General features: G+C 45.9%; 1 protein-coding gene across 3 annotated transcripts in view; it reads left to right on the top strand.

Annotated features, from left to right (window-relative positions):
• Positions 1 to 26,535, top strand: part of ZDHHC2 (zinc finger DHHC-type palmitoyltransferase 2) — a 244,712-nt gene that overhangs the window by 140,695 nt on the left and 77,482 nt on the right. For all 3 annotated transcript variants that reach the window (XM_063920850.1, XM_063920849.1, XM_063920848.1), the window contains exons 3-7: positions 9,139 to 9,233; positions 16,813 to 16,933; positions 19,425 to 19,494; positions 19,871 to 19,903; positions 24,338 to 24,458. In XM_063920850.1, coding sequence (XP_063776920.1) covers positions 9,139 to 9,233; positions 16,813 to 16,933; positions 19,425 to 19,494; positions 19,871 to 19,903; positions 24,338 to 24,458 — 440 coding nt within the window. The remainder of the gene's footprint in view (positions 1 to 9,138; positions 9,234 to 16,812; positions 16,934 to 19,424; positions 19,495 to 19,870; positions 19,904 to 24,337; positions 24,459 to 26,535) is intronic.

Below are 26,535 nucleotides of genomic sequence, written 5' to 3'. Positions count from 1 at the left end.
GGCAGGGGTAGAGGAAAGAAGCTGCACCATACAGCTAGTTCCCAGGAACAGAAGTCCTCCCCGGCTTCCACTAAATCCACCGCATGACGCTGGGGCTCCACAGGAGCCAGGAGCGGTGGGGGCGCGTCTCCGAAATTTCAGCCACCAGTGGTTTCGCTCACAGGTGGATCCCTGGGCTATACAGATTGTGTCTCAGGGATACAAGCTGGAATTCGAAGCGATGCCCCCTCACCGTTACCTCAAATCGGCCCTGCCAGCTTCCCCCATGATACGGGAAGTAGTGTTAGCGGCAATTCACAAGTTATATCTCCAGCAGGTGGTGGTAAAGGTTCCCCTCCTTCAACAAGGAAAAGGATACTATTCCACAATGTTTGTGGTACCGAAACCGGACGGTTCGGTCAGACCCATATTGAATTTAAAGTCCCTGAACATTTATCTGAAAAGATTCAAGTTCAAAATGGAATCGCTCAGAGCGGTCATTGCAAGCCTGGAAAAGGGGGATTTTATGGTGTCTCTGGACATCAAGGATGCTTACTTGCATGTCCCCATTTATCCACTTCATCAGGAGTACCTCAGATTTGTGGTACAGGACTGTCATTACCAATTCCAGACGTTGCCGTTTGGGCTCTCCACGGCACCGAGAATATTTACCAAGGTAATGGCAGAAATGATGGTGCTCCTTCGAAAGCAAGGAGTCACAATTATCCCATACTTGGACGATCTCCTCATAAAGGCGAGGTCCAGAGAGCAGTTGCTGATCAGCGTAGCACACTCTCAGGAAGTGTTGCAACAGCACGGCTGGATTCTGAATATCCCAAAGTCGCAGCTGATTCCTACAACGCGTCTGCCTTTTCTGGGCATGATTCTGGACACGGACCAGAAGAAGGTGTTTCTCCCGGCGGAGAAGGCTCAAGAGCTCGTGACTCTAGTCAGAGACCTCTTAAAACCGAAACAGGTGTCGGTGCATCGCTGCACGCGAGTCCTGGGAAAGATGGTGGCATCATACGAAGCCATTCCCTTCGGCAGATTCCATGCAAGGATCTTTCAGTGGGATCTGTTGGACAAGTGGTCCGGATCGCATCTTCAGATGCATCGGCTGATCACCCTGTCCCCGAGGGCCAGGGTGTCTCTTCTGTAGTGGCTACAGAGTGCTCACCTTCTCGAGGGCTGCAGGTTCGGCATACAGGACTGGGTCCTGGTGACCACGGATGCGAGCCTCCGAGGGTGGGGGGCAGTCACTCAGGGAAGAAACTTCCAAGGGTTGTGGTCAAGTCAGGAGGCTTGTCTGCACATAAATATCCTGGAACTAAGGGCCATATACAACGCCCTGAGTCAAGCGGAGCCTCTGCTTCGCAACCAACCGGTGCTGATTCAGTCAGACAACATCACCGCAGTGGCTCATGTAAACCGCCAGGGCGGCACAAGAAGCAGAGTGGCGATGGCGGAAGCCACCAGGATTCTTCGTTGGGCGGAGAATCACGTGCAAGCACTGTCAGCAGTGTTCATTCCGGGAGTGGATAACTGGGAAGCAGACTTCCTCAGCAGGCACGACCTCCACCCGGGAGAGTGGGGACTTCATCACGAAGTCTTCACTCAGATTACAAATCGATGGGAACTGCCACAGGTAGACATGATGGCGTCCCGTCTCAACAAAAAGCTACTAAGGTATTGCGCCAGGTCAAGAGACCCTCAGGCGATAGCTGTGGACGCACTGGTAACACCGTGGGTGTTCCAGTCGGTCTATGTGTTTCCTCCTCTTCCTCTCATACCCAAGGTGCTGAGAATCGTAAGAAAAAGAGGAGTGAGAACAATACTCATTGTTCCGGATTGGCCAAAAAGGACTTGGTACCCGGAACTGCAAGAAATGGTCACAGAGGACCCATGGCCTCTGCCTCTCAGACAGGACCTGTTGCAACAGGGGCCCTGTCTGTTCCAAGACTTACCGCGGCTGCGTTTGACGGCATGGCGGTTGAACGCAGGATCCTAGCGGAAAAAGGCATTCCGGAGGAAGTTATTCCTACGCTGATAAAGGCTAGGAAGGACGTGACAGCAAGACACTATCACCGTATATGGCGAAAATATGTTGCCTGGTGTGAGGCCAGGAAGGCCCCTACAGAGGAATTCCAGCTGGGCCGGTTCCTGCACTTCCTACAGTCTGGAGTGACTATGGGCCTGAAGTTGGGGTCCATAAAGGTCTAGATTTCGGCCCTATCCATTTTCTTTCAAAAGGAACTGGCTTCTCTTCCTGAAGTTCAGACGTTTGTTAAGGGAGTGCTGCATATTCAGCCCCCTTTTGTGCCACGAGTGGCACCTTGGGATCTCAACGTGGTGTTGGGTTTCCTGAAATCCCACTGGTTTGAGCCACTTAAGACCGTGGAGCTAAAGTATCTCACGTGGAAGGTGGTCATGCTATTGGCCTTAGCTTCGGCTAGGCGTGTGTCAGAATTGGCGGCTTTGTCATGTAAAAGCCCCTATCTGGTTTTCCATATGGACTGGGCAGAATTACGGACTCGTCCGCAATTTCTGCCGAAGGTGGTGTCATCTTTTCATTTGAACCAACCTATTGTGGTGCCTGCGGCTACTCGTGACTTGGAGGATTCCAAGTTGCTTGATGTAGTCAGGGCTTTGAAGATCTATGTAGCCAGGACGGCTGGAGTCAGGAAGACTGACTCGCTGTTTATCCTGTATGCATCCAACAAGCTGGGTGCTCCTGCTGCAAAGCATTGCTTGCTGGATCTGTAGCACGATTCAGCAGGCTCATTCTGTGGCTGGTTTGCCGCATCCAAAATCAGTGAAAGCCCATTCCACAAGGAAAGTGGGCTCTTCTTGGGCGGCTGCCCGAGGGGTCTCGGCATTACAGCTTTGCCGAGCAGCTACTTGGTCGGGTACAAACACATTTGCTAAGTTCTACAAGTTTGATACCCTGGCTGAGGAGGACCTTGTGTTTGCCCATTCGGTGCTGCAGAGTCATCCGCACTCTCCCGCCCGTTTGGGAGCTTTGGTATAATCACCATGGTCCTTACGGAGTCCCCAGCATCCACTAGGACGTTAGAGAAAATAAGATTTTACTCACCGGTAAATCTATTTCTCGTAGTCCGTAGTGGATGCTGGGCGCCCGTTCTAAGTGCGGACTTTCTGCAATACGTGTACATAGTTATTGCTTAATAAAGGGTTATGTTATGTGGGCATCCATTGTTGATGCTCTGTTGTGGTTCATACTGTTGACTGGGTAAGTTTATCAAGTTATACGGTGTGATTGGTGTGGCTGGTATGAGTCTTACCCTGGATTCCAAAATCCTTACCTTATAATGGGGGTCATTCCGAGTTGTTCGCTCGGTAAAAATCTTCGCATCGCAGCGATTTTCCGCTTAATGCGCATGCGCAATGTCCGCACTGCGACTGCGCCAAGTAAATTTGCTATGCAGTTAGGAATTTTACTCACGGCTTTTTCATCGTTCTGGCGATCGTAATGTGATTGACAGGAAATGGGTGTTACTGGGCGGAAACAGGCCGTTTTATGGGCGTGTGGGAAAAAACGCTACCGTTTCCGGAAAAAACGCAGGAGTGGCCGGAGAAACGGGGGAGTGTCTGGGCGAACGCTGGGTGTGTTTGTGACGTCAAACCAGGAACGACAAGCACTGAACTGATCGCAGATGCCGAGTAAGTCTGAAGCTACTCAGAAACTGCTACGAGGTGTGTAATCGCAATATTGCGAATACATCGTTCGCAATTTTAAGATGCTAAGATTCACTCCCAGTAGGCGGCGGCTTAGCATGAGCAAATCTGCTAAAATCCGCTTGCGAGCGAACAACTCGGAATGACCCCCAATGTCAGCTCTTCAGGGCACAGTTTCCTTAACTGAGGTCTGGAGGAGGGGCATAGAGGGAGGAGCCAGTGCACACCAGTAGTACTAAATCTTTCTTAGAGTGCCCAGTCTCTTGCGGAGCCCGTCTATTCCCCATGGTCCTTATGAAGTCCCCAGCATCCACTACGGACTACGAGAAATAGATTTACCGGTGAGTAAAATCTTATTTTTTTCTGTTTGTTATTTTTGGTATGCTGTCTGTGCAACAGCATACCTGCACAGTGGGAGTTAGGGGAGGGCGGTGCAGAGCCGCTTCCCTGCTGCAGACCACCGTCCTGAGAGGTTGTTGTTTAGCAGGGCACTGCGCCTTAGCTGTCACAGCCGCAGCACGCCGCACACTCCTAACGCTGCCTGAAGGTGACATCAGTGCGGCTGACCACAGATTCGGCGTACGGGACCCTCCCGGGGGGTGTCCCGCTAAGATCCCCTGTGTGGAACTGGCACAAAATGCTTGACTAGCACTTGTTGTGATGTTTTGAGCAAAAAAGGAGACTTTGCCAATATAATCTAATATTATATCTCTGGCGCCATTGGCGGGGGCGGGGCTACATCAGCGGGACCTGAGGCGTTTTGGCGCCTTCCTCTGCTTACTGCTGCCATATACAGCACACACAGCGCTTCCTGAGTCCTCTGCCACGCTGGATATCTGGTACAGGGTGTAGCAGAGGGGGAGAGCCGCTTGTGTACACTATCTGGGTCCTATTTAGGACAAAAATTGTTAGTGTTTACTGTGATATAGGGAGCTGATAGCCTCACTGGGGCTGTACAGCTCAGGGTGTGCTGGTGTCCTCTCTCTCTCTCTCTCTCTCTCTCTCTCTCTCTCTCTCTCTCTCTCCTCACATACAGTAGGGCAGGCTTGCAATATAACTGTCTGTGTGTATGTGTATGTTTTGTGCTTACTGTGAAACATGGGTAACCACAAGCTGTGCAGTGTATTTCACACCAGATTCTGTTTCATGTGAACAATGCAGTCAAACTTCACAAATCAGTGAAGGGGCTGGGGGAGAGGGTCCAGAGCCCCACTGGTTAGTGTCTCTTAAAACTATGATGTCAGATAAGTCATTCCAGCTCACTGTGCAGAAGACTCAGCTGCTACAACAAGCTGTAGCCAAGTTAGCTGCTAGGGCAGATTCACAGCCCCCCCCCCCCCCCTCCCTCGTGCAGGTCCACAGGAGCGTGGTTTACCTGCTCTACTCTCTGATACAGATGATGATATACAGGAGGACGGGGATGACCTGGATCCCGTTAGTGGGGATCCTGATTCTGCTCAGGGTATTGAAGCCCTAATTCTGGCTATAAGGGACGTGTTAAAGTTCCCTCTAGAGGATGCTGCGTAACAGCAGTCTTTTTTGTTTGTACAAAACAAGCCTAATGTCACTTTTCCTGACTCTACAGAGTTAGATGACCTATTCAAACAAGCCTGGAAAAATCCAGACAAAAATTTCCAAGTGCCCAAAATTTTTTTGCGCATTTTCCCGTTTGCTCCTGAAGGTCGAAAATTTTGTGAGGATCCCCCTGGGGTGGATGTATCCATCTCTCGCCTGTCTAAAAAGGCGGTGCTGCCTGCCCTGGGCTCCTTTACCATGAAGGATCCTGAGGATAGTAATATAGAGTCTACCCTAAAGTCTATATACATGGCAGCTGGTATATCACAAAGGCCAGTCATTGCGGGTTGCTGAATGCCCATGCCATTCATTCCTGGGCCACTCAGATTCAGGGGGGCCTCTCGGGGGATATGCCTTCAGTTACTATGGTAACCCTCCAAAAACACTACACATGTCCTCTGTGATTCTCTCAAGGAGATGGGAAACATTAATGCTCGGACTTTTGCCATGGCAGTGTTGGCGCGCAGGGCCTTGTGGTTGCATCAGTGGATTGCAGACGCGGACTCCAAACGTAGTGTGGAATCCCTCCCCTTTTCGGGGGAATGGCTCTTTCGGGTTGAATTGGATACCTGGATTTCCAAAGTTATGGCTGGGAAATCCACGTTTCTCCCCTCTGGGGCCCCGCCAGTGAGACGCTCCTATTCGGGACCGTCTGTCCAGTCCTTTCGGTCTCACAGATTTCGATCTAAGGCCAGAGGTGCCTCCAATGCGACTAGAGGCACCAGAGGTAAGTCTAGAAAACCTGCCAGCACCAGCTCTCAGGAACAGTCCACCGGTTCTGCGTCCCTAAGGCCTCAGAATGACGGTGCCCACCCACCCCGAGGGGATCTCGAGGTGGGAGCTCGACTGCTTCACTTCAGCCGTGTTTCGGAGATTTCCTGCCAGGATGCCTGGTTCAGAGATCTCGTTTCTCAGGGCTACAAGCTGGAGTTCGACAATACTCCTCCCCAACGATTTTTCAAATCAAGCTTACCAGCTTTGGAGGATATGCAAGTTACGTTGCAACAGGCCATCCGAAATTTGGTCTAATCCCACGTCATTGTTCCAGTTCCAATACCGCAACACGGCATGGAGTTTTACTCAAACCTGTTTGTGGTGCCGAAATCGTACGATTCGGTCAGACCTATTTTAAATCTAAAATCCTTGAATCCTTATTTGAAGGATTGGAATCCCTGCTAGCAAAGATTGCGGGCCTGGAAGAACAGGAATTTATGGACTCCTTGGACATCAAGGACGCCTACCTCCATATTCCGATTTGGCCGCCTCATCAGGCGTACCTGCGGTTATCTTCCTCTCCCGCTGCTCCACATCTGCCACTCCAGTTCGACAAAATCTACACTGGCTCCCATTCCTCTACAGAATCCTCTTCAAACTCCTCACCCTCACATACTGTACAAGGCCATCTCTAATTCCACTGCTCCCTACATCTCCAACCTCCTCTCCGTTCATACTCCCTCCCGCCCCCTAAGGTCGGCCAATGACCGTCGCCTCTCCACTGCCATGGTCACTGCTTCCCATGCTCGAGTTCAAGACTATGCCTGTGCTGCACCCCTTCAGTGGAACGCACTCCCCTGCTCCATTAGACTCCATTAGACTCTCCCCAACCTTGCAAAGCTTCAAACTAAAAACCCACCTATTCATCAAAGCATACCCTCCCAATGCATAACCTAGTCATGAGGCCGCTCCTCCATCCCCCTGCCTTATGCCTTGAACATCTCAGCTTTGCTTACGTACTGCCACCAGGCTTCCTCCCACTTGCTTGCACCTTATGTCATCTGTCTGTCGACCCTTTTCACTAGATTGTTAGCTCTTCAGAGCGGGGCCCTCTTTCCTCTTGTTATCCAAGCCCTCTTATCGACACATTTCACTTGCAGCTCTCCCCTACTCAGCGACCATCTTTACCCGCTTTTTCTCCTGCTGGTAAAGGCTCATCTCCATCTATGGCCACCAGTCCCTAGTAGTACGATGATCACTCCCTCACTATTAACATCTTTGCTGTATTATGTCTTGAGAATTGTGGTGCTCTTTATTACCTGTACTCTATTTTTGTTATTTATTTACTGTAATGCTAAGTTTTGTCTCCTTGTACTGTCCTTTGTATGGCGCTGCAAAACACTTGTGGCGCTTTATAAATAAAATGTAATAATAAATAATTATATGTCAAGCGTACAGCTTGGGTCAGAAAAACGGATTCCTTGTTCATGCTCTATGATGCGCAGAAAAAGGGTTGCCCTGCTTCAAAATAGTCCATTGCTCGTTGGATTAGGCTTACTATCCAACAGGCCTATGTGTCGGCAGCCTTACCTGTTCCTCAGTCTCTGAAGGCCCACTCTACAAGATCAGTGGGCTTTTCCTGGGCGGCTGCCCATGGAGTCTCGGCCTTGCAACTATGCCGAGCTGCTACCTGGTCGGGGAAGAACACCTTTGTGAAGTTCTACAAATTTGATACCCTGGCCAAAGAGGATACCCAGTTTGGGAAGGCGGTGCTGCAGCAGTCTCCGCACATTCCCGTCCGTTCTGGAAGCTTTGGGACGTCCCCATCGTACTAGATTCCCCAGTATCCCTTATGGATGCTAGAGAAAATAGGATTTTAATACCTGCTGGTAATCCTTTTCTCGTAGTCCATAAGGGATATTGGGCGCCCGCCTCAGTGCGTTGACTTTTCTGCAGGTTCTTGTTATGTGGTCACCTGTTCAGCTGTTGCTGTTGTTGTTACCAGTCGTTGCTGGTGGTTATTTGTTAATGGTGCGCTGGTGTGTAAATCTCACCACCTTTTGTTATCATATTCCTTCTCTCATATATGTCCTTTCTCTTTTGGGCACGTTTTTACCTATAATTGCCTGTGGGAGGGGGCATAGAGGGGAGAAGCCAGCGCACCCAGTTGAAGAAATTTAAAGTGCACTGGCTCCTTTGGACCCCGTCTGTATCCCATCGTATTAGATTCCCCAAAATCCCTTATGGACTACGAGAGAAGGATTTACCAGTAGGTATTAAAATCCTATTTTAATCACATTTTCCATACCGAAGCTATTACATTTCCACTTTGGTCGCTGCTTCACCCCAGAGGCTAAATGTAATAGCCTGTGAGCTGACGGAGGAGCAGGACTTTGCGCAAATCGGCCCATATTTTTAAAGCGCCTGTCATTTACAACGCAAAGCCAACCTGATTTTGTCTTATAAATTATTGCAGCTTTAAAAACACGGGCTGACTCGCACAAAGGGGGTCATTCCGAGTTGTTCGCTCGTTGCTGATTTTCGCTATACTGCGATTAGTCGCTTACTGCGCATGCGCTTAGTTATTTTACACAAAAGTTAGGTATTTTACTCACAGCATAACAAAGCTTTTTCATCGCTGTGCTGATCGTAGTGTGATTGACAGGAAGTGGGTGTTTCTGGGCGGAAACTGGCCGTTTTATGGGAGTGTGCGGAAAAACGCAGGCGTTTGAGTTGCAAAACGCAGGAGTGGCTGGAGAAACGGGGGAGTGGTTGGGCAAACGCTGGGTGTGTTTGTGACGTCAAACCAGGAACGAAAAGGACTGAGCTGGTCGCAATGGCTGAGTAAGTCTGGAGCTACTCAGAAATTGCTAAGAAATTTCTATTCGCAATTCTGCTAATATTTCGTTCGCAATTCTGCTATGCTAAGATACACTCCCAGAGGGCGGCGGCCTAGCGTGTGCAATGCTGCTAAAAGCAGCTAGCGAGCGAACAACTCGGAATCACCCCCAAAGTCCCGCAGCTCGCAGGCTATTACATTAAGCCTCAGGTATTTTTTTTATTGTCATACGAATAATCACTTTTTTTTATTTGTTTTGATGTTTCTCTCCTAGATGCACATAGTAAAAGTTAATATTACATTAATATTAAAGTAACATTTTCCTATTTCTTCAGTCCTCTGCCTGATAGCGTATCACTTCTTTGTCATCCTGTTTGTGTGGTCCTACTGGAAGACCATCTTCACATTGCCAATGAACCCGGCTAAAGAGGTAAGTTAAACCATGATGCACATTGAAGCATTTGATATGATATAAATATTAAATAGGTTAGATGTTGTACACTTTAATCTGCCATTGTCACTCTGTGCTGGATCGGTTTGTTTTTATTTAATTTTGACAAAAAAGAATGTATTGTATCTTTTTTTTGTCACACCTTGCAATGCTGTCTTCTTTTAGCCATAGCTGTGTATTGCACAGATCCGCTTTGTCTTTTCTGATGAAGAAATTATACTGAGGCTGCTGGGTTATTTGTATACGTACTTCCCCTGTTTGCATGTTCTGTATAAAGCTTGTATTTCTAGAGGCAATGCAATCATAGCTGTTTCCTTTCATGTAGCAAGAAAGGATTGCTCAGTTCGTACACAGCAATCTATGTACAGCTTCTGGTACAGTAACTCTGGTTTTTTATGCATCACTGCACAATAAGCAGCAATCTCAAAATGTTTCACTAATTTAAAACTTATTAAAATGTATTCAAAACGACCGGCTTAACCATAAAGAAAATGTAATTGTACATTTAAAGCAGTTTAATTATTGAACTGAATTATTTGCAGAATAGTTACCAGCCCATGAAAATGACAGAACAACATAACAGTAATGTCAGTGCTGACAGCTGTGCCGTGCCCGAACGGAGCAATACTTGAATTTCTCGGTTGGGCGCCATCTAGTGGCTGTTGGCACGCAAAACACTTTAATTCCCCCATAGAGGTGAGGAGCAACATTAGGCTTTTATTGTATTGGATTCTGTACAATACTGCAGTATTTTGCACATACAGGGTCTGTCCAGAAAGTAATGAAATCCGGGAATTTTTTTTTATTGAACTTTCAGATACATAGGGTTAATAATCTCCAAAGTATGACCCTTGAGCATCAAGACACCGTTGTCAGCGTGTCAGCCAAGCTTGGTACGCATCTTGGAAGGCATTAACCGGAATGTCCTTGAGTTCCCTTGTCACGGCCACTACCACTTTGTCTACGGTCTGAGAATGGTGTCCTTTCAGGCCGCGTTAATCCGGGGGAACAAAAAGAAGTCAGCCGGGGCCAGATCTAGACTGTGGGTTGGTTGAGACAGTGTTGTCACGTTGTGCTTGGCCAAAAACTTGCTCACTTGCAGCGATGTGTGACTTGGCGCATTGTCATGATGGAGGACCCAGGTAGTGGCAATCTCCTTGCGGACGCGCAGGACCCTGTTTCTGAACTGATTGAGCACTCCCGTGTAAAATGCACCGTTGACAGTTTGTCCGGTAGTTAGAAATTCCTTGTGGACCACACCTTTCGAGTTGAAAAAGACAATGAGCATGGATTTGGTCTTTGATTTGCTCATTCGGCCCTTTTTGGGGCGAGGTGACGATGGTGTGTGCTACTCTGCGCTTTGCCTTTTGGTCTCCAGATCGTACGCAAAGATCCAAGATTCGTCACCTGTATTCACTCTGTCAAAAAAATTAGGCTTACTTTGCACACGCTCCAAAAGTTCACAGAAATCGCAACACGCTTGCCTTTTTGATCATGAGTCAAAACCTTGGGAACCAATCGGGCACACACCTTTCGCATTGCTAAATTGTTTGTTAAGATCTCTTGCACAGTAGTTTTTGGAATTCCCAACCTTTCTGCTACCATTCTAACACTCAAACGACGGTCAGTGTTCAAAACATCAGGCACTTTGTCCACATTTTGCTAATTTATGACAGGGTAGTCATTCATCAAATATAACATAGATTTTTGGGAAATATTTACAGACATGAAAGGGGGAGGTGTAACTCACTGCACCAGAAAAGTCTAGTCATTTTAAATATGGAGACCACTATATGCTAATTAGTTAGTTTGATTATAAGGTCCAAGTTGATATGAGATATTTGTGTAGTAGCGGCGGTGCTCCTTCAGACTGTACAAATAGTTAAATGGATGTGGACGAATAAAGATCTCTTAGATTACTGGCAAATTTTTTATAAATATAAAACATAACTTTTATTAAGGTTTTTTTAAAATAATAAGGAAACATCTATTTAGACATATAAGGGAAGGGTACTGATATATGAAGTGATGAGACTCACGAAGAGTTGTTCTGTGTTTTCCAAAAGTGCAACAAAATATAGACAAAATAATCAATAAATAATTGCATATAAAAACATACATAATTAACATACACCAGATCAGCATTGCAGGTTTTGATACCTATATAGTGTGTAGGATAATTCCAGACAACACAATAATCAAATATTTTTTTTATGCAGCAGCTGTGCAAAATTAGGCAAAAGCTACACAAGGCATCTTAAGTTAAAGAAACCCACTACCGGCTTCTGTGTTCTGCTGCTGTGTCTTAAGATCTAGAATTGTATCATTGCTTGACAATGCATTGTCCATCTGAGCAACCCTTCAGGTACTCAGGATGTCTGGCAAAATCACAAAGCCAGTGAAAGTGAAACTACTGTCTTCGGCACACCCCAGTGTTATGGAACGCAGACCATCATGGCGGTAGCATGTCAATCATGCTGCGGCTATTGAGGCACTACGAGAGACATCTCAAACCCACATCCGCACATGCCCTTGTGAGGCTTCTGCACATGCATAGATCATAGAATGCTGATGGATTAGTGTAAACCTTAAAATAGCATCCACTTCTAAATCGGCCCCATAGTATCTGTCTTCCGGATTCTGCTGCTCGCCATTTGCTATATGCAGTGAACGGTGAGTGAGAGATCCATATAAAAAAAACAGGCAGGACTTGATGTCTTCTGAGAAGATATTAGCTAGAATCTGATTGGTTGCTTGGTTTTGCCTCCAAACTCTTTGAGCGTATTGTCTACAACCGCCTTACTGCCTTTCTTTCCTCTCACTCACTGCTTGACCGATTCCAGTCTGGCTTCCATTCTCTCCACTCTAGTGAAACTGTCTTTACAAAAGTCTGCAATGACCTCCTTGCTGCTAAACCAAGGACCACTACTCTCTGCTTATTCTCCTTGACCACTCTTCTGCTTTTGACACTGTAGACCACCATCTCCTCCTGCAAAACCTTCACTTCCTTGGTCTGCGTGATAATGCCCTCTCCTGGCTGTCCCCCTACCTCTCTGACCGTTCCTTCTCTGTCTCCTCTCATGAGTCCACCTTCCCCCACTTTCACTAACAGTAGGTGTCCCCCAAGGTCCTGTTCTTGGTCCTCTCGTTTTATCTCTCTATACATCCTCTTTGGGTGAGCTCATTAGCTCTTTTGACTTACAATATCACCATCATGCTAATGATACTCAAATCTACCAAATCTTCCTCCCCTGCCCTATTCCCCGCTGTCCTCACCCGTATCTCCAACTGTCTCTCTGCTATCTCTTCTTGTATGTCCCCTTTCTTAAACTAATTGGGGATAATTTAATAGGATGTGAGAAAGAATCAGGATGTAAGAGATTTTATGAGTTTTCCTGTTTTTTTAAAGTGGCAATCATTTACATGGCAAAACCAAGTTGATTTTGCCATGTAAATGATTGCCACTTAAAGAAAACAGGAAAATTCCCACAAAATCTCTCACATTCTGATTCTCACACTTATTACATTCTCCCAACATGTCTAAAGGGGGGTACTCACGGAGCGATAATCTGAGCAATCTGACTAGATTGCTTAGATTTTAAGCATGATCTGTCCGTGTGTACCCCCCACAGCGATAGCGATGCGCGGCCCCGTGCGGTGCTGTCGCCGGTGCTAGATTGGCCATGCAGGCTCAACCTAGCAGGTCGCTCATTTCACCCACTGGGTGAAATGAGCAGCCCCCCCGTTGCATTCCCCCCCCGCACGCTCAGCACACATCTCTTCCCACATCTGCTCGTGAATACGGGCCTTAAGACTGAGCTGATCATCTTCCCACCCTCCAGCACAACCTCACCTTTCACAATTTCGTTATCTATTGATAACACTACTATCTTTTCTAGCCCCCAAGTTCGCTGTCTTGGAGTAATCCTTGACTTTTCCCTCTCCTTCAAATCACACATTCAGCACCTCTCACAAACCTGACTGTTTCATCTCAAAAATATTTCCTAAGCGTAGACTGAACTACTGTAATCTCCTTCTATCTGACATCCCTGACAAATGTCTCTCTCCCCTCCAATCTATCCTCAATGCTGCAGCCCGATTCATCTTCCTCACCAAACGTACAACGTCCACCTTCCCTCTTTTACAAGCTCTTCACTGGCTTCCTTTCCCTTTCAGAATACAATTCAAGCTTCTCACACTCACTTACAAAGCACTTTCCCACTCCTCTCCCATTTACATCTCTGACCGTATCTCCCTTTACACTCCCACCCGTTCTCTTTGCTCCACTAATGCACGCCACCTCTCCTGCCTACCGATTACTTTCTCTCACTCCTATCCTGTTGGAGAAAGTGTGCTATATAAATATAATTATTATTATTACCTCCAAGATTTTCCATGTGCTGCTCCCTTTCTCTGGAATTCTCTAGCTCTTCCTCTCAGACTATCCAACACTCTAGAAAAATTCAAACATGCTTCACCAAACCTAGCCACCCCTGTCTGTCTGCCCCTCCCCTCTAGAATGTAAGCTCTTATGAGCAGGGCCCTCTTCCCTCATGTGCTTTTCCTTTTCTTACTTAAAACAACTTCTACTTCATACTCCCTTTGATGGCACCAAATCCCTCAGTTTTTTGCCACCCAGATGCTTATTTCAGTGTCATCTGCTGATGTAGCTATGCTTATATACCCTGTACTCAGTGCCGGCACTACCCGCTCAGCAGGGTCTGCAATGCAGGGAGGCGCTGACCTAGGGAGGCGCTCTCCCCGCTCTGCAGCAACCCTGCTGTTGCTGCCAGCTGCCGCTGCGTCTGGCTGTCACACTGTACAGCGGGCAGCGGCGCCGGCAACATGAAGAACAGCTCCCCCTCTCTACCTCCTCCTTGCTGGAAGCGGCACCTAGAGAGAGGGGGACACCCAGGCCAGTATTCTTTAAAGCATTTGGGGCCGCGGCCAGTAGGCAGGCAGAGGAGTGGCTAGCTAGCATTCTTTGCCTAATTCCAGCACGACTGCCAGTCACAGCCAACTCGGGTGCTAGCAGCATCAGTCATTGTCCACATTCACACCGCAGCTGCTCTGCCGGGTGCTAGCAGTGTTGATTGGTGGATGGCGCCGGTCATCCACCAATCACAGTCATGGGAGTATCATATCAGTGATTGATGGATGGCTAGTGCTATCCACCAATCATGTTTCATTGCAGTGAAAACGCGCTTGCACACAGCCGCTGCCAGAGATAGAAGGGAGCGCGGTGCAGCAGTACTAGGTGGAGGAGGGTGAGTAGATGTATTGGGTCGCCCCACAGATCTGAGGTCTCATTTTGAATGTCTCTTTTATTGAAGGGGGGTTACCATGGGACATCCTTTCATTGGGAGTACAGTCAGCCCTGGGTTCAATTTCAGAATTAATACTATATTATAATAATTTAACAAGGCTTTGTGAAACAGCCCATTCTGTATCCATATGCAATATGGGACAATAAAAAAAAATCTTATGTATGTATATATACACACAAAACAGTACGCACAAATCATGTACCCTGCCTTCATATTTCTGCTGCCAGGCTTGCACGCTGCCCAAAAGGAGGGTTCAGCTTCCTCCCCACTGCTGCCTGATGGAGGTGTAGGGAAAGGAGTCACACACACCGGGAACAGCTAGTGGGGCTGCGTTTACAAGATGGGAAGGGCTCCCTGTGTTACGTGACCTGGGCCCCCCCGAAAGCTTAATCCGGCTCTGCCACTGAGTGCTGAGCTCGGCCTGCTCTCCCGCTCCTTCCTGCATGTATTTGCTGAGCAGCTGCCGCACAGCGCATACCCCCAACCAGCAGCAGCCAGGCTCGGCTGGAGAACAGCAGCAGCCGCCACCAGTGAGTCCGTACCTCAGAGGCACTGAATGCAGGTGAGCGTCGGAGGGGGAAGGTGGTGCAGGACTTTGTCTTGGCATGCTCCTGTGTGCACATGTTCCTAGGCCCCACACATCATTGCACCCCCCTTCGCCCCTTCCCATGGCCATTATGTTTAAGGGGCACTACTACTGTGGGTTATTGCGAGTGTAAGGGGCACTACTAGGGTTGCCAGATCATCCCTTTAATCCTGAAGACCTGTAATTTACACAGGTTTTGTGGCTGATTAGAACCAGTTGGAATGCAGGCTTAAATTTAATCAGCCACAGAACCTGTATTATTCATAGGTCTCCAGGATTAAAGGGATGATCTGGCAACCCTAGGCACTACTGTGGGGATTATGTGTAAGTGGCATCGTGTATAAGGAGTACTACTGTGTAGTCTAACGTGAGTAAGGGTCACTACTGTCTGTTGAAATGTGAATAAGGAACACTGTGAATAAGATTATGCTACTGTGTGGTGTAATTTTAAATGTGGGTACTATTGTGTGGTCACAACTCTTCCTTGTGAGATCACACCCCTTTTGTATGGGAGGGAGGGCGCCGAACACCCTAGCACCAGCCCTGCCTGTACTTGTCCTAAATTGCCTTGAACTGTAAGTCACTGTTTTCTAGTTTTTCTTGTTTATGTGCTCTGTAATTGGGTGCTGCGGATCCCTTGTGGCGCCACATAAATAAAGGCTAATAATGTAGCGAATTGAAGCTTTTCATTTCACTTATCTGTAGGCATCCCTAACCACATGTAGCCATACGGAGTCACACTGCTATTCTTCTCAGTTACTCTTTTCTTTTTTACACTTCTCTTTTACGGGATATCATAAAAAATCAGAAACATGTTTACTTTTGGACTGAATGTTCTGAGACAGTGTGAATATTGATGCTGAAAGTAGGTATCCCCTGTCGGATGGAATAGATGCCTAGTTATGCTCTTGCAGCATTAAATATTTACTCTGTCTGTTAAATGGAAATCAGATGCCAGATACAGAAACCGCTGAGCTTTCAAGTCTTCACTCTCACTGGATGTATCTGCCAGAAGGAAGACAAATGTTAGAACTCGTGTGCCATACTGCATTAAGCAAATTACTGTAGCAATTGATTATTCTTGTGCACAAGTTATTCATGTATTGAGTGAATGAAATGTATTTAAAATGTTTGTTATGTGTAGGCTCGTAGAAATCCGTTTCCCAGTGGTAGGAAATATTCTGTGGTGCCAGCGGATGAAATGTGATCACCATCCTGTGTAAATAGATGTGGTCATGGGGCAGAGATGCCACTTTCTGATTCCTCTGACCTACAAACGTGCTGCGTCTTTGCTTGTTACCAAGCAACCCTGTATTTATCTGTCCCTGGTAAAGGGTTCTGTTCCTAGTATGAGTGCATTAATGGCAATCTAGCATGCAAATGTCACATCCTTGCTGTAATCAATAGTATATTAGTCGGTGGAGTTCTGTTCTGTTTAAAGACGCATCCAGTACAGCACAGTCCCAATCCTTACAGCTAGATCTAACATATATGACCAGATAACAGTGCTGTAATATATATCTGTTCTAAGAACTGCGCGTTCTCAGTAAGTGGTATTGTGAAGTATTCAGCAGTTTAATTGCTGGTATCATTTTGTAGGACTACAGGTAGAAATATGTTTATTAATAGAATTTTTGTGTTTTAGTTTCATCTGTCATATGCTGACAAAGAACTTATAGAACGAGAACCCAGAGGGGAATCACAGCAGGATGTTCTTAGAAGACTGGCCAAGGACCTCCCCGTCTATACCAGGACAATGTCAGGAGGTATATTCATATTGTGCTTGCAGCAGACTAGTAATGACATCATTCTTACCTCACTGTGACATGGCTTCACCTACCCACAGTCTAATACCTGTTGCCAGTATTCCTCTTCATCTAATGAAACTGGATGAAGTTGTGTAACAATATCCAGTATCTAAGTATCAATATGTAAGGCAGAAATTGATTGGAAAACGCACGCCTCTACATCGCCTCTCTGTGGGAGCTCTCATTGCTGGAGCATGTGCAGTCCGCTTTCATGCAAATGGGCGTATCTTCAACTCTGCATCAGACCTAAAGTGTCTGCAACTATATTAATCTAACTGATGCAAGTCTTTACATACTTCAGTGCTTCCCTCATAGAGCACATAGTGAGCCTGAACCGTAGTAAGCCTGCTTACTACCTTCTGCAGGGGCAAATGCAGGATTTCTAGAGGGGGGTTTCCAGATGTTTGATTTTAGAGCAAGTATGGCCAGACCATGATCAGCATTTAACATGCTGCAGCCTCATAAAAAGTGCAGTGTACTGTGGGGGTAATTCTGAGTTGATCGCAGCAGGAACTTTGTTAGCAATTGGGCAAAACCATGTGCACTGCAGGCGGGGCAGATATAACATGTGCAGAGAGAGTTAGATTTGGGTGGGGTGAGTTCAATCTGCAATCTAAATTGCAGTGTAATAATAAAGCAGCCAGTATTTACCCTGCACAGAAACAAAATAACTCACCCAAATCTAACTCTCTCTGCACATGTTATATCTGCCTCCCCTGCAGTGCACATGGTTTTGCCCAACTGCTAAAAAAATGTCCTGCTGCGATCAACTTGGAATTACCCCCTGTATGTAATACTACAGGGCCAGTGCTCACAGTAAGCCATTATATGCAGCAGTAGGGCTGTAGCTCATGTCCATACGGAACTGGGCTTGTTCAGAATTGTACATTTGTATTATATACTACTACTATTGTCATGATTCAATCTGCTGGCTGGGAAGAGAGGGGGTTCTGGGCAACTAGAACCCTCCCCTGCATTTGCCTATGCTATGCTAATGCGAGTATCCGACCATCCAATGCCGATTCCCCGTCTGTCTTCATGTGGTAGGCCACTCCACCTACTCTTTGCCATCTGCAGCTGTCATCTGTAGTGACAAGACTTACACCCGCCACAGGCTGGGTGCAATAGCTCCAGCAGAATCAGGCCCTACCATCTCCGTGTTTCTGCACTCTCCAAATAAGCATGGCTGTCCTCCTACATGCCCATAACACTTCCATGGCACTTTCACAAGCTGGATCCGTAGTGTGCTTCTGTAGCCGCCCAGTTGCCATCTAGAAATCCCATTTCCTGCAAAGAGAGATCTGTGAATGGACAGATCATCCCGTCCACACTTTCAGTCTGTGTCCGTGTGTGCATATATGGTATGCAGTGTGCCATTGCTTTCTGCAGCACCTGTGCGGTATGCACATATCAGTGGGGTCCATCTGCAGTTGGACTTGCACTCCTCTTAGTAACAGGTCCAATATTGGATGTAAAATAAAACTACTAGGTAAGGTTAGAACCTGATGCAGAGTTACAGGTAAGTTGGCCTACTTTGCTCCAAAGAGACGTCCATGGAAGAATGTGCATGTTCACCTGTATACAGAGCTATACGTGACTGCATCTAGTTATACTCCTGCTTTTCTATTAGTCATCATCATCAGAGTGCACTTGAACCAACCTATACTAGGTGAAAAGGTACGCCTCCAAACTGGCATGTTCTCACCTACGTCCAGCTCTCCCTAGCCCGCAGGTGTGTCAACATGGCCTCACTGAACTTTTCCTACATGAGAACGTCCTGTTACAGCCTAGTTACACCTATTCAGCTGTAAGTGAAGATGCACAGGTGTGCTGGGGGGGCAGGTACTGATTACATGGACTGGACATTGTCTAGGGAGCACAGAAACATTTGGGGGAGAAAGGTCGCACAGCCAATAGTTAATTTCAGTGTATTATTTCTGAAGGGCCATTGCCAAACTTCATCAAGTTTTGGCCATACCCATGTCTGCATTTGCTTGAATGGGTCCTGCAACACAGGACACAGGGACAGCATCAGACTGTCAGCAAATGCCGTTTGGGGGGTGGAGAGGGGGCAACGATGGGAGGGGGGGGCACTTAGCTGGTGGTAGTGGTGGTGGGGTTATTATATTGAGTCTTCCAAAGTATCTTTCATTTTTTTGTTTAGTTTTTCTTTAATACATTCCGCTTTAGGGCAGGCAGAATTTTAATGTTTTATTACCTTTGAAATCCTGGGACTTTGTAGTGATGGAGCAATAATATGCTACATTCTGAGCTGCCGGCTTTGTCACTAAGAAATACACTGCAATACTACAGTGGTAGCACTTGCCAGAACAGACATTGTGGGTATATAATAAGATCATGGACAGAGACAAAATCTATGTAAATCTTTCATATCTTTATACTGAATTTGCTGCCAAAATGAACATTAACTCCTGACTTTTTCTTCCAGCCATCAGATACTGTGACAGATGCCAGCTTGTGAAGCCGGACCGCTGTCATCACTGTTCTGTCTGTGATAAGTATGAACCCCTTCTCCTGTGATCATTTGTACAAGATTAGAAGCCGGAGAGATGGTAGCAGTGCTGTCAGGGTCTGTCTCTGTGTAACTGAGGTTTTGTAACTCTTTTGAAGAAAATACAAGTGATTGGTAAAGTGATTACTCAGAAAGGGTCCTCAGGGTTATGGCAGTATTCTATTGTGTTATGTGCAAATTAAATAAGATTTTATTGTTAATGGACAGACTAAACTTTGTGTGTATCAATACCTACGTTATCTTCCAGGGAGATTTGCATTGTGTTTTATCTTTTGCATTTGAGAAAGCAAGATTTATATTGCCTGTGTAGTGTTCTCTTTCAGATTGTTTTGTCAATTGTGCATAATTTTTATTCCTTTTAGGTGTATACTGAAAATGGACCATCATTGTCCTTGGTATGTACCAACATAAAATATTTGCTGTTGTTTGTATAGGTATGATTAAGTAGCCTTAACTATGCTAATTAGTTACAAAGCCAATCGTACTTGTCATTGGTTACAAATTACAGTGTGGCCCAAAATACAGCTGACCCCAGTGAGCTTCTGATCAGGATCTCTTGGTAAATGCATCTGTACATGCCGTCATTGTGCTTACCGTGGTAACTGTTCTGCTTTTATATCTGACCATGCACCTTGAGCACTGACCAGCCTGTCTTTAGTGGCTGCTGTTACTGCTTTAGTGTCTTTTGCTGTAGTGGTACCTGTGAGTATATGCTGATGCTAGTAAAAGTCCATACCCTGGTGCACAGCTGGGCATCTGAGCGCGCAAGAACTGGGGATTCCTTTTTGTGCATCTTTAGATGCTACCATTGGATGATGCACCATTAAAACTAGCACATGCCCCATGCCTAGAGTGTAAATGATTAAGCGTTTGAGTTCACAGCCAGTTATGCGGCATGCCGGAGACACTCCCATACCACGCCCATTTTACAGTGCATCTGAATAGCCACCTCCCAGTCACCTCCTAGGAACACCCAATTTATTTCTGAGACAGTGCATCTCATTTGCTACTGTGACTCTGCATACACACTGTAGGACACAGGGTACATTTTTAGCTACTTAGGGCGGGATGTACTAAGCAGTAACGCAGTGGTAAAATGCCGAAGAAGTCACGTGTAACAGGAGATGCGGAAGCAACTGACAGCGCGGCAGGCTGAGAATTAATAGAACATATGGGGAAAAGACATCGGGCCGGTAACAGGTTTTACCACTGCGTTACTGCTTGGTACATCCTGCCCTTAGACACATGCACAGTTTAGAAACACTGACCATTTGTGTGAATATCAGCATTGCGCCAGACTCACAATGTGTGTGTTGATAATCTGACAGAGGTCTTTGTATGAGACCTATTTACAGATTGGGGAAATTATTAAAGATGAAAAATCAACCAAGACTGGGTCTGTCACCATAAAATCACTGATTTTGGTTATTAAACACAGGAGCAAGGTACTTGAATACAGTACATGACCTTTTCATTATGCACAGCTATAGCAGTCACTCCTGTTATAGACCACAGTGGATACCAATGATGTTCTTTGCTTTGTTGCTGAATCAATTTTTCACTGATGCTGGATGTTTAAAGGGGAATTTAAATTGCCGACAAATCTTTTCCCCTGCGAATCAGTGTGGCAGTAGCAACACATTACGGCAGCCCGAGCTCGCACAAAAGTGTTTGCTGCCCTATAGGGTAACAGACTTTTGTGTGAATTCCCGATTCGGCAGGGTGGGCGAAGGGTGTGAGATGGAGAGCTGTTGCTGGTATTTAAATGCCATGGCAATGGCAATTCGCACCTTTCGCCCAGAATTTAATTCCACCCTTAGGCTCTATTCAAGTTCCATTTGTAGTAGCAGAATGTGCTTTCACCTAATTTGTGTATAACATTTATAGACATTTTTATGGAAAAATGATGAATATAAAGAGCTTTTTATGCCTGAATACAAGACTGGTATTTGTGTGAGTCTCACAGCACGATGGTACATGACTTTTATCATGTGAGTCATGAGGAGAATAATGTCTGTAATTCAGAGCCGGACAAGCTTATGTTTATTTGTGAGGGAGGCATATGTGGTAATTATCATCAAGATCACAACATAATCAGTAAGCAGCGATATTGAGCTGATTGCCTGCACAGAGACTGATGGCTGGATCTGATAGCATTGAATGTTTTTCTTTATACAAAAAGAACACAAAAATAATCCTGAGAGAAATATATGTGATGCTTCTCAATGCCAGGTGCTACGTCTGTCCAAATGTGCTGTAAGGTGGAATAGGAACTCATCATGTAATCACCCAAACATACAGAATTTCCATTGATTCCCTTAGTGGTAGATAATCCATTAATAAGATCACAATTTCATTTGCACAAAAACTATCCTGGATCCAGGGGCGTAGCTATGCCTGACAGGGCCCCATAGCATAATTCCTCCCCCAGGAACAGGCCCGCCCCCCGCCGCTGCTGCCACGCATGTCCGTGTCCCCATCCCCTCGGGTAATTCCTCAAAAGAACCCCTTCCCCGTAGCACTCACTAGTGGGGCTGCACTGCCACCTCATTCGCTCTCCCAGCCGGCCGGGCTCCATCGCGTGTCTCCTCACAAACGCTGTGAGGAGGTGTGGCTGTGGTCCAGGGATGTTCCTGCAAACTCAGCCATGCCTCCTCCCAGTATTAGTTAGTACTCAGGAGAGGCGGAGCTGGCGGCCGGGTGAGCAGGTGTGGCTGCAGTGCAGCAAAACACTTGTAAAGGTTAAAGATGCCAGCGCTGGGGCTCAGCAACTAGGTGTAGGGGGAGGCTCGGGCCCCAGAGACAACTCGGGCCCTAAAGCAGCCGCATCCCTTGCACCTATGGTAGCTACGCCCATGCCTGGATCCCAAAAAAGTGACAGTAAAGCAGGATAATAAAGAAGGCTGATAGTGGCCATAAGGAAAGCACTGGAAGTTTTTAAAAGGGGATGTAGTTGGCATCCCTACGTCCAGGATCCCTGCGGTCAGAAGACTAGTGCCGGAATCCCTACACCTGTCAAAATGCTGATGACGGAATCCCGACAGCCAAAATCCCGAACGTGAGTATGCGGGAAACAAGGGTTAGGGTTACTTTTCTTACACTGCCTTGTCGGGATTATGGCGGTGGTATTTTGTCTGCCAGCATCCTGTGCCTATACCCTTAAAAGTTGTCAAATGGATGATTTAAAAAAATGTTTTGTTAACGGTGGAAAATAATTTATAGCAAGCGTTTTTCATCAAATTAATTAATTTCTTGACAGTATTTTGGGGTACAGAAAAATATCTGTAAAGTGATGTCAGTGTTTTTTAAAAGTAAAAAAAAAAATGAAAAATCCCTTTTAGCTCCCATGTCATACTTACCTACTCTCCCAGATCCTGTGGGAGACTCCCGCTGGTGGGGCTCTGGCATGGAGTTATGGAGTTGTGATGTCACGCCCATTGTTCAGAGTATGCAATCCATACTTGCCTACCTGACCCTCTCCATGAGGGAGAAAATGCTCTGTTCCTGGACTTTCCTGGTAATGTATGATTGCCATCACCTGTGGTGAGCTAGGTAATTGATAAGAAAGGTGTTTCACCACAGGTGATGGCAATCATACATTACCAGGAAAGTCCAGGAACAGAGCATTTTCTCCCTCATGGAGAGGGTCAGGTAGGCAAGTATGATGCAATCTTTTTCTTGTCTCTCACCCCAGGAAAGTTTCATACGTGATGAGACAATGACGTGACTATGGTCCTTATTCAGGTTCAGTTGTAAATTAGAAGAATTGCAGATTGGCTGATTATCGTCCATCTGTGCATGCACTGCAAACAAATTACACATGCACAACCCGCAATTTGCAATTCTGCGATTGCATCTTTCCAGGATGCGATCGCAGGTTGCTTGAAAGACGACGGGCATTCATAGGCGTACACATGGTGGTTGTGGGGAGTGGTTGAGAAAGCACATGCGTATCATGGCTGTTTTCGGGGGGCGTGCATCTGACATCAGCTGCGATTGCTGCAACTTAAAACATGGTGCCCACTGCGACTGCATCCTGACTATTCTGAGTAGCCTTGGGTCAATTGCAACTGTCGATTGTGCTCGATTTTTGAGATACATGCGCATATCTGTGGCTGCATTTGCAGAATTGCAAACGCATGGGTGGGTGGTTTGTTCTGTGTTTGGGGGGGGGGGGGACTTTTAACATGCTGGGAGGCTCTTGCTGTGCGATTCTCAGCAGTTGCAGTTCTGCTACAATCGCAACTGCAACTGAAGCTGAATAAGGCCCCGTACATGCCATTGGGCACCTGTTCTCTGTAATTAGAGGGTCAGACCGACACTGAGTGGAGACCCCGCCGTTATCCTGGCCCTGAATACCAAGAGGAATAGAGGAGGAGGTATTAAGCTTGGGCTATAACCCAAATAACATCTAGGCAGTGACAATACTGTAGTATGAAAAAGAGTAGATTATAGGGAGTATGGTACACATATGTATAGAATAATGATTGAATGCTACAGGATATCTGTGCAGCATTGCAGATCAGACGTATCCCGCCATGGCAGCAGACCATATGCAAATAGCCATTATTAGAAAGATAATGCTCCTAGCCACAAGTGTAATATAATCCTAGTATTGTTCTATGTGTAATGCGGAACGGGATCTCAGATATCCACGAGCAGCTTATGTGCAGCGACTGCAGGTAGGTAGATGTAAGTAATAAAGCGCCCACCAAATGTATACAGGTCTGTTGGGTGCAATATTCAGTGAATGGTTATAGATGTTGTTTTTTTTTTTACTTTACAGCTGTTTATATCTAATAATAACATCTAATTATTTTACTTTTCAGGGTGAACAACTGTGTTGGTTTCTCCAATTATAAGTTTTTCCTCCTCTTCCTGGCCTATTCGCTGGTTTACTGCCTTTTTATTGTTGCCACAGATTTACAGTATTTCATCAAGTTTTGGACAGTAAGTAATTTGTAGTATTGCAGTAATGAGACCACTGCCCAGTGCTAATTGCGGCTTCCCATGCTCTGTGTAGCAGTGCCGTGTTAGCGGTGGTTATGGGAATGTCACTGGCTTGCAAGAAACTGGATCACTCACCAGACTGATTCATAATCCTCTGTAGGTAACAGAATAACTGCGCACAGAGGGGTTGGTGCATGGAAATTATGTGTGTGAGAATGTAGGACTCCAGTAGGGCAGTATCTGCGGTACAACGTGTGTGTCACTGCCATAGGGTAGGATAGAGCAAACTTGCTCCTTGCCTAAGTCAGTCCCTATAACCGAGTATCAGAAAGTGACCAGGTAGTCTTGTCCTGTAACAGTAACTCCCTTCTTAGTGTAGGACTCCCACAAACTGTAGCAGAACTAAAAAAGATTTCTACCTAGAGATCGAGACTATTAATATTTGATAAAATAGGATCGATCATCAGTTTTTAAACAAAATTAAGATGTTTTTAAGCAGATGTTATTATACTGGTCTAAATGTACGATAAATATAAAGGCTTCCTTAGCTCCATTTAGTTATAGTTAATCTGTTTTGCTTACACAGATGTGTCCTCTTACATCTTTGCTCCGCATGAGTGCCAGGCGACTTGGTAGCGCCAAGTGTCTTTTTTTGTGTTTTTCCATGAAAATGTATATTAGACGCAAAATAACATAACAGGTCACACGAGCAGCTTCTGCTGATTTAAAATGATATGCAGCATGCCTATATTCTGTGTGTGACTGTTACTGTATTTGCATACAAAATGCTATGCTATAGTGTTTTCATTGAAAACACTGTAACATGGCATTTCGGATGCAGATAGAGCCACAATTACACACAGAATATAGGCATGCTGCATATAATTTTAATTAGCAGAAGCTGCATGTGCATCCTATTACATTACTTTGCGTCTAAGACGCATTTTTGTGGAAAAAAATGCAAATACCGACACTCAAGCACTCACGAGTCCCGCCACGGCATAGCGCAACTTCAAGGACTGTTTAGCATGACTGCAGCAAGGACATAAGAGGACACATCTGTACATGCTAATTTACTGCAGACTAATTGATACTCCGGGGCTATTCAGTTAGCCCCGAATGCAGCCCACCGGCAGCTCTTCCCGGGAATTTCTTTTCAGGACCTCAGCAGACTCCGGAAAAAAAATCCCTGTTAAATATCCTGATTATGTGAATCCGGCAGTGTTAACCAATAGGTCTGTGAACTTATCACGGTTTCCATGTGTTTACTTTTGAAAATAGATAATTTAACAGGCGCAAAAAATGGGCTGTAATTGAATAGCCCGAAGCTAGAGAGTGTGAATAAAACTCCAGGTACCCCATTTTTCACACCTGTTAAATTATCGGGGCTAATGAATTCCCCTCTTAGATTACATGTTGTTAAACAAAATGTTTCTGTGATTATTATTTTTTTTTATCTCCAATTGTTTATTTGTTCTTTGTTTCACTGTGTAAAGTTCAATAAAAATGGGGAAAATGGGGATGTTCTCAAACTTTTGACCATGTATATAGTGGAATTAATGATCACTTTGGAACCAGAGATATTGACCTTGTGCACGAAGGTTCCCACTACAAGTGATTTAAACTCGTAGAGGAAGATGTTAGATACATTAATTGAAATATTACCCAGCATTGTCCCAAACACTACTGTACATGTGTGTTGCCAGCAGGCACCTGGTAAAAGTTACACATTTCATGTTATATTTTATTAACCAGAATCATAGATCTTATCCAGCAATATATTCACTGAACTGGGGAAGGCTGCATGTGCCAGTGCAGCAGCTTATAGGTTCAGCTCCGGGGCAGTAAACAGCTAGAAGGCTCCGATGAAAGCCATGCTTGTTGCCAAGCATTATGTCTGGAGTCCTGTCTAGTGCTACGTATACTGTGCTGTCCCTACGTTCTCACTGATTAAGCACTGGTGCCAGGTCCCACCCACAGTAGCTATAGCCCATGGCACTGTACTTGCTCTGCACTGTATTAGGAGTTCTGTGTAGGACAAAACAGCACCATACTGTACGTTCTTTCTGGCTCATTT

The sequence above is a fragment of the Pseudophryne corroboree genome, chromosome 1 (genome assembly GCF_028390025.1).
Source record: "Pseudophryne corroboree isolate aPseCor3 chromosome 1, aPseCor3.hap2, whole genome shotgun sequence".
NCBI lineage: Eukaryota > Metazoa > Chordata > Amphibia > Anura > Myobatrachidae > Pseudophryne > Pseudophryne corroboree.
Note: the sequence above shows the minus strand (reverse complement) of the source record. Positions and strands in the feature narration are given on the sequence as shown.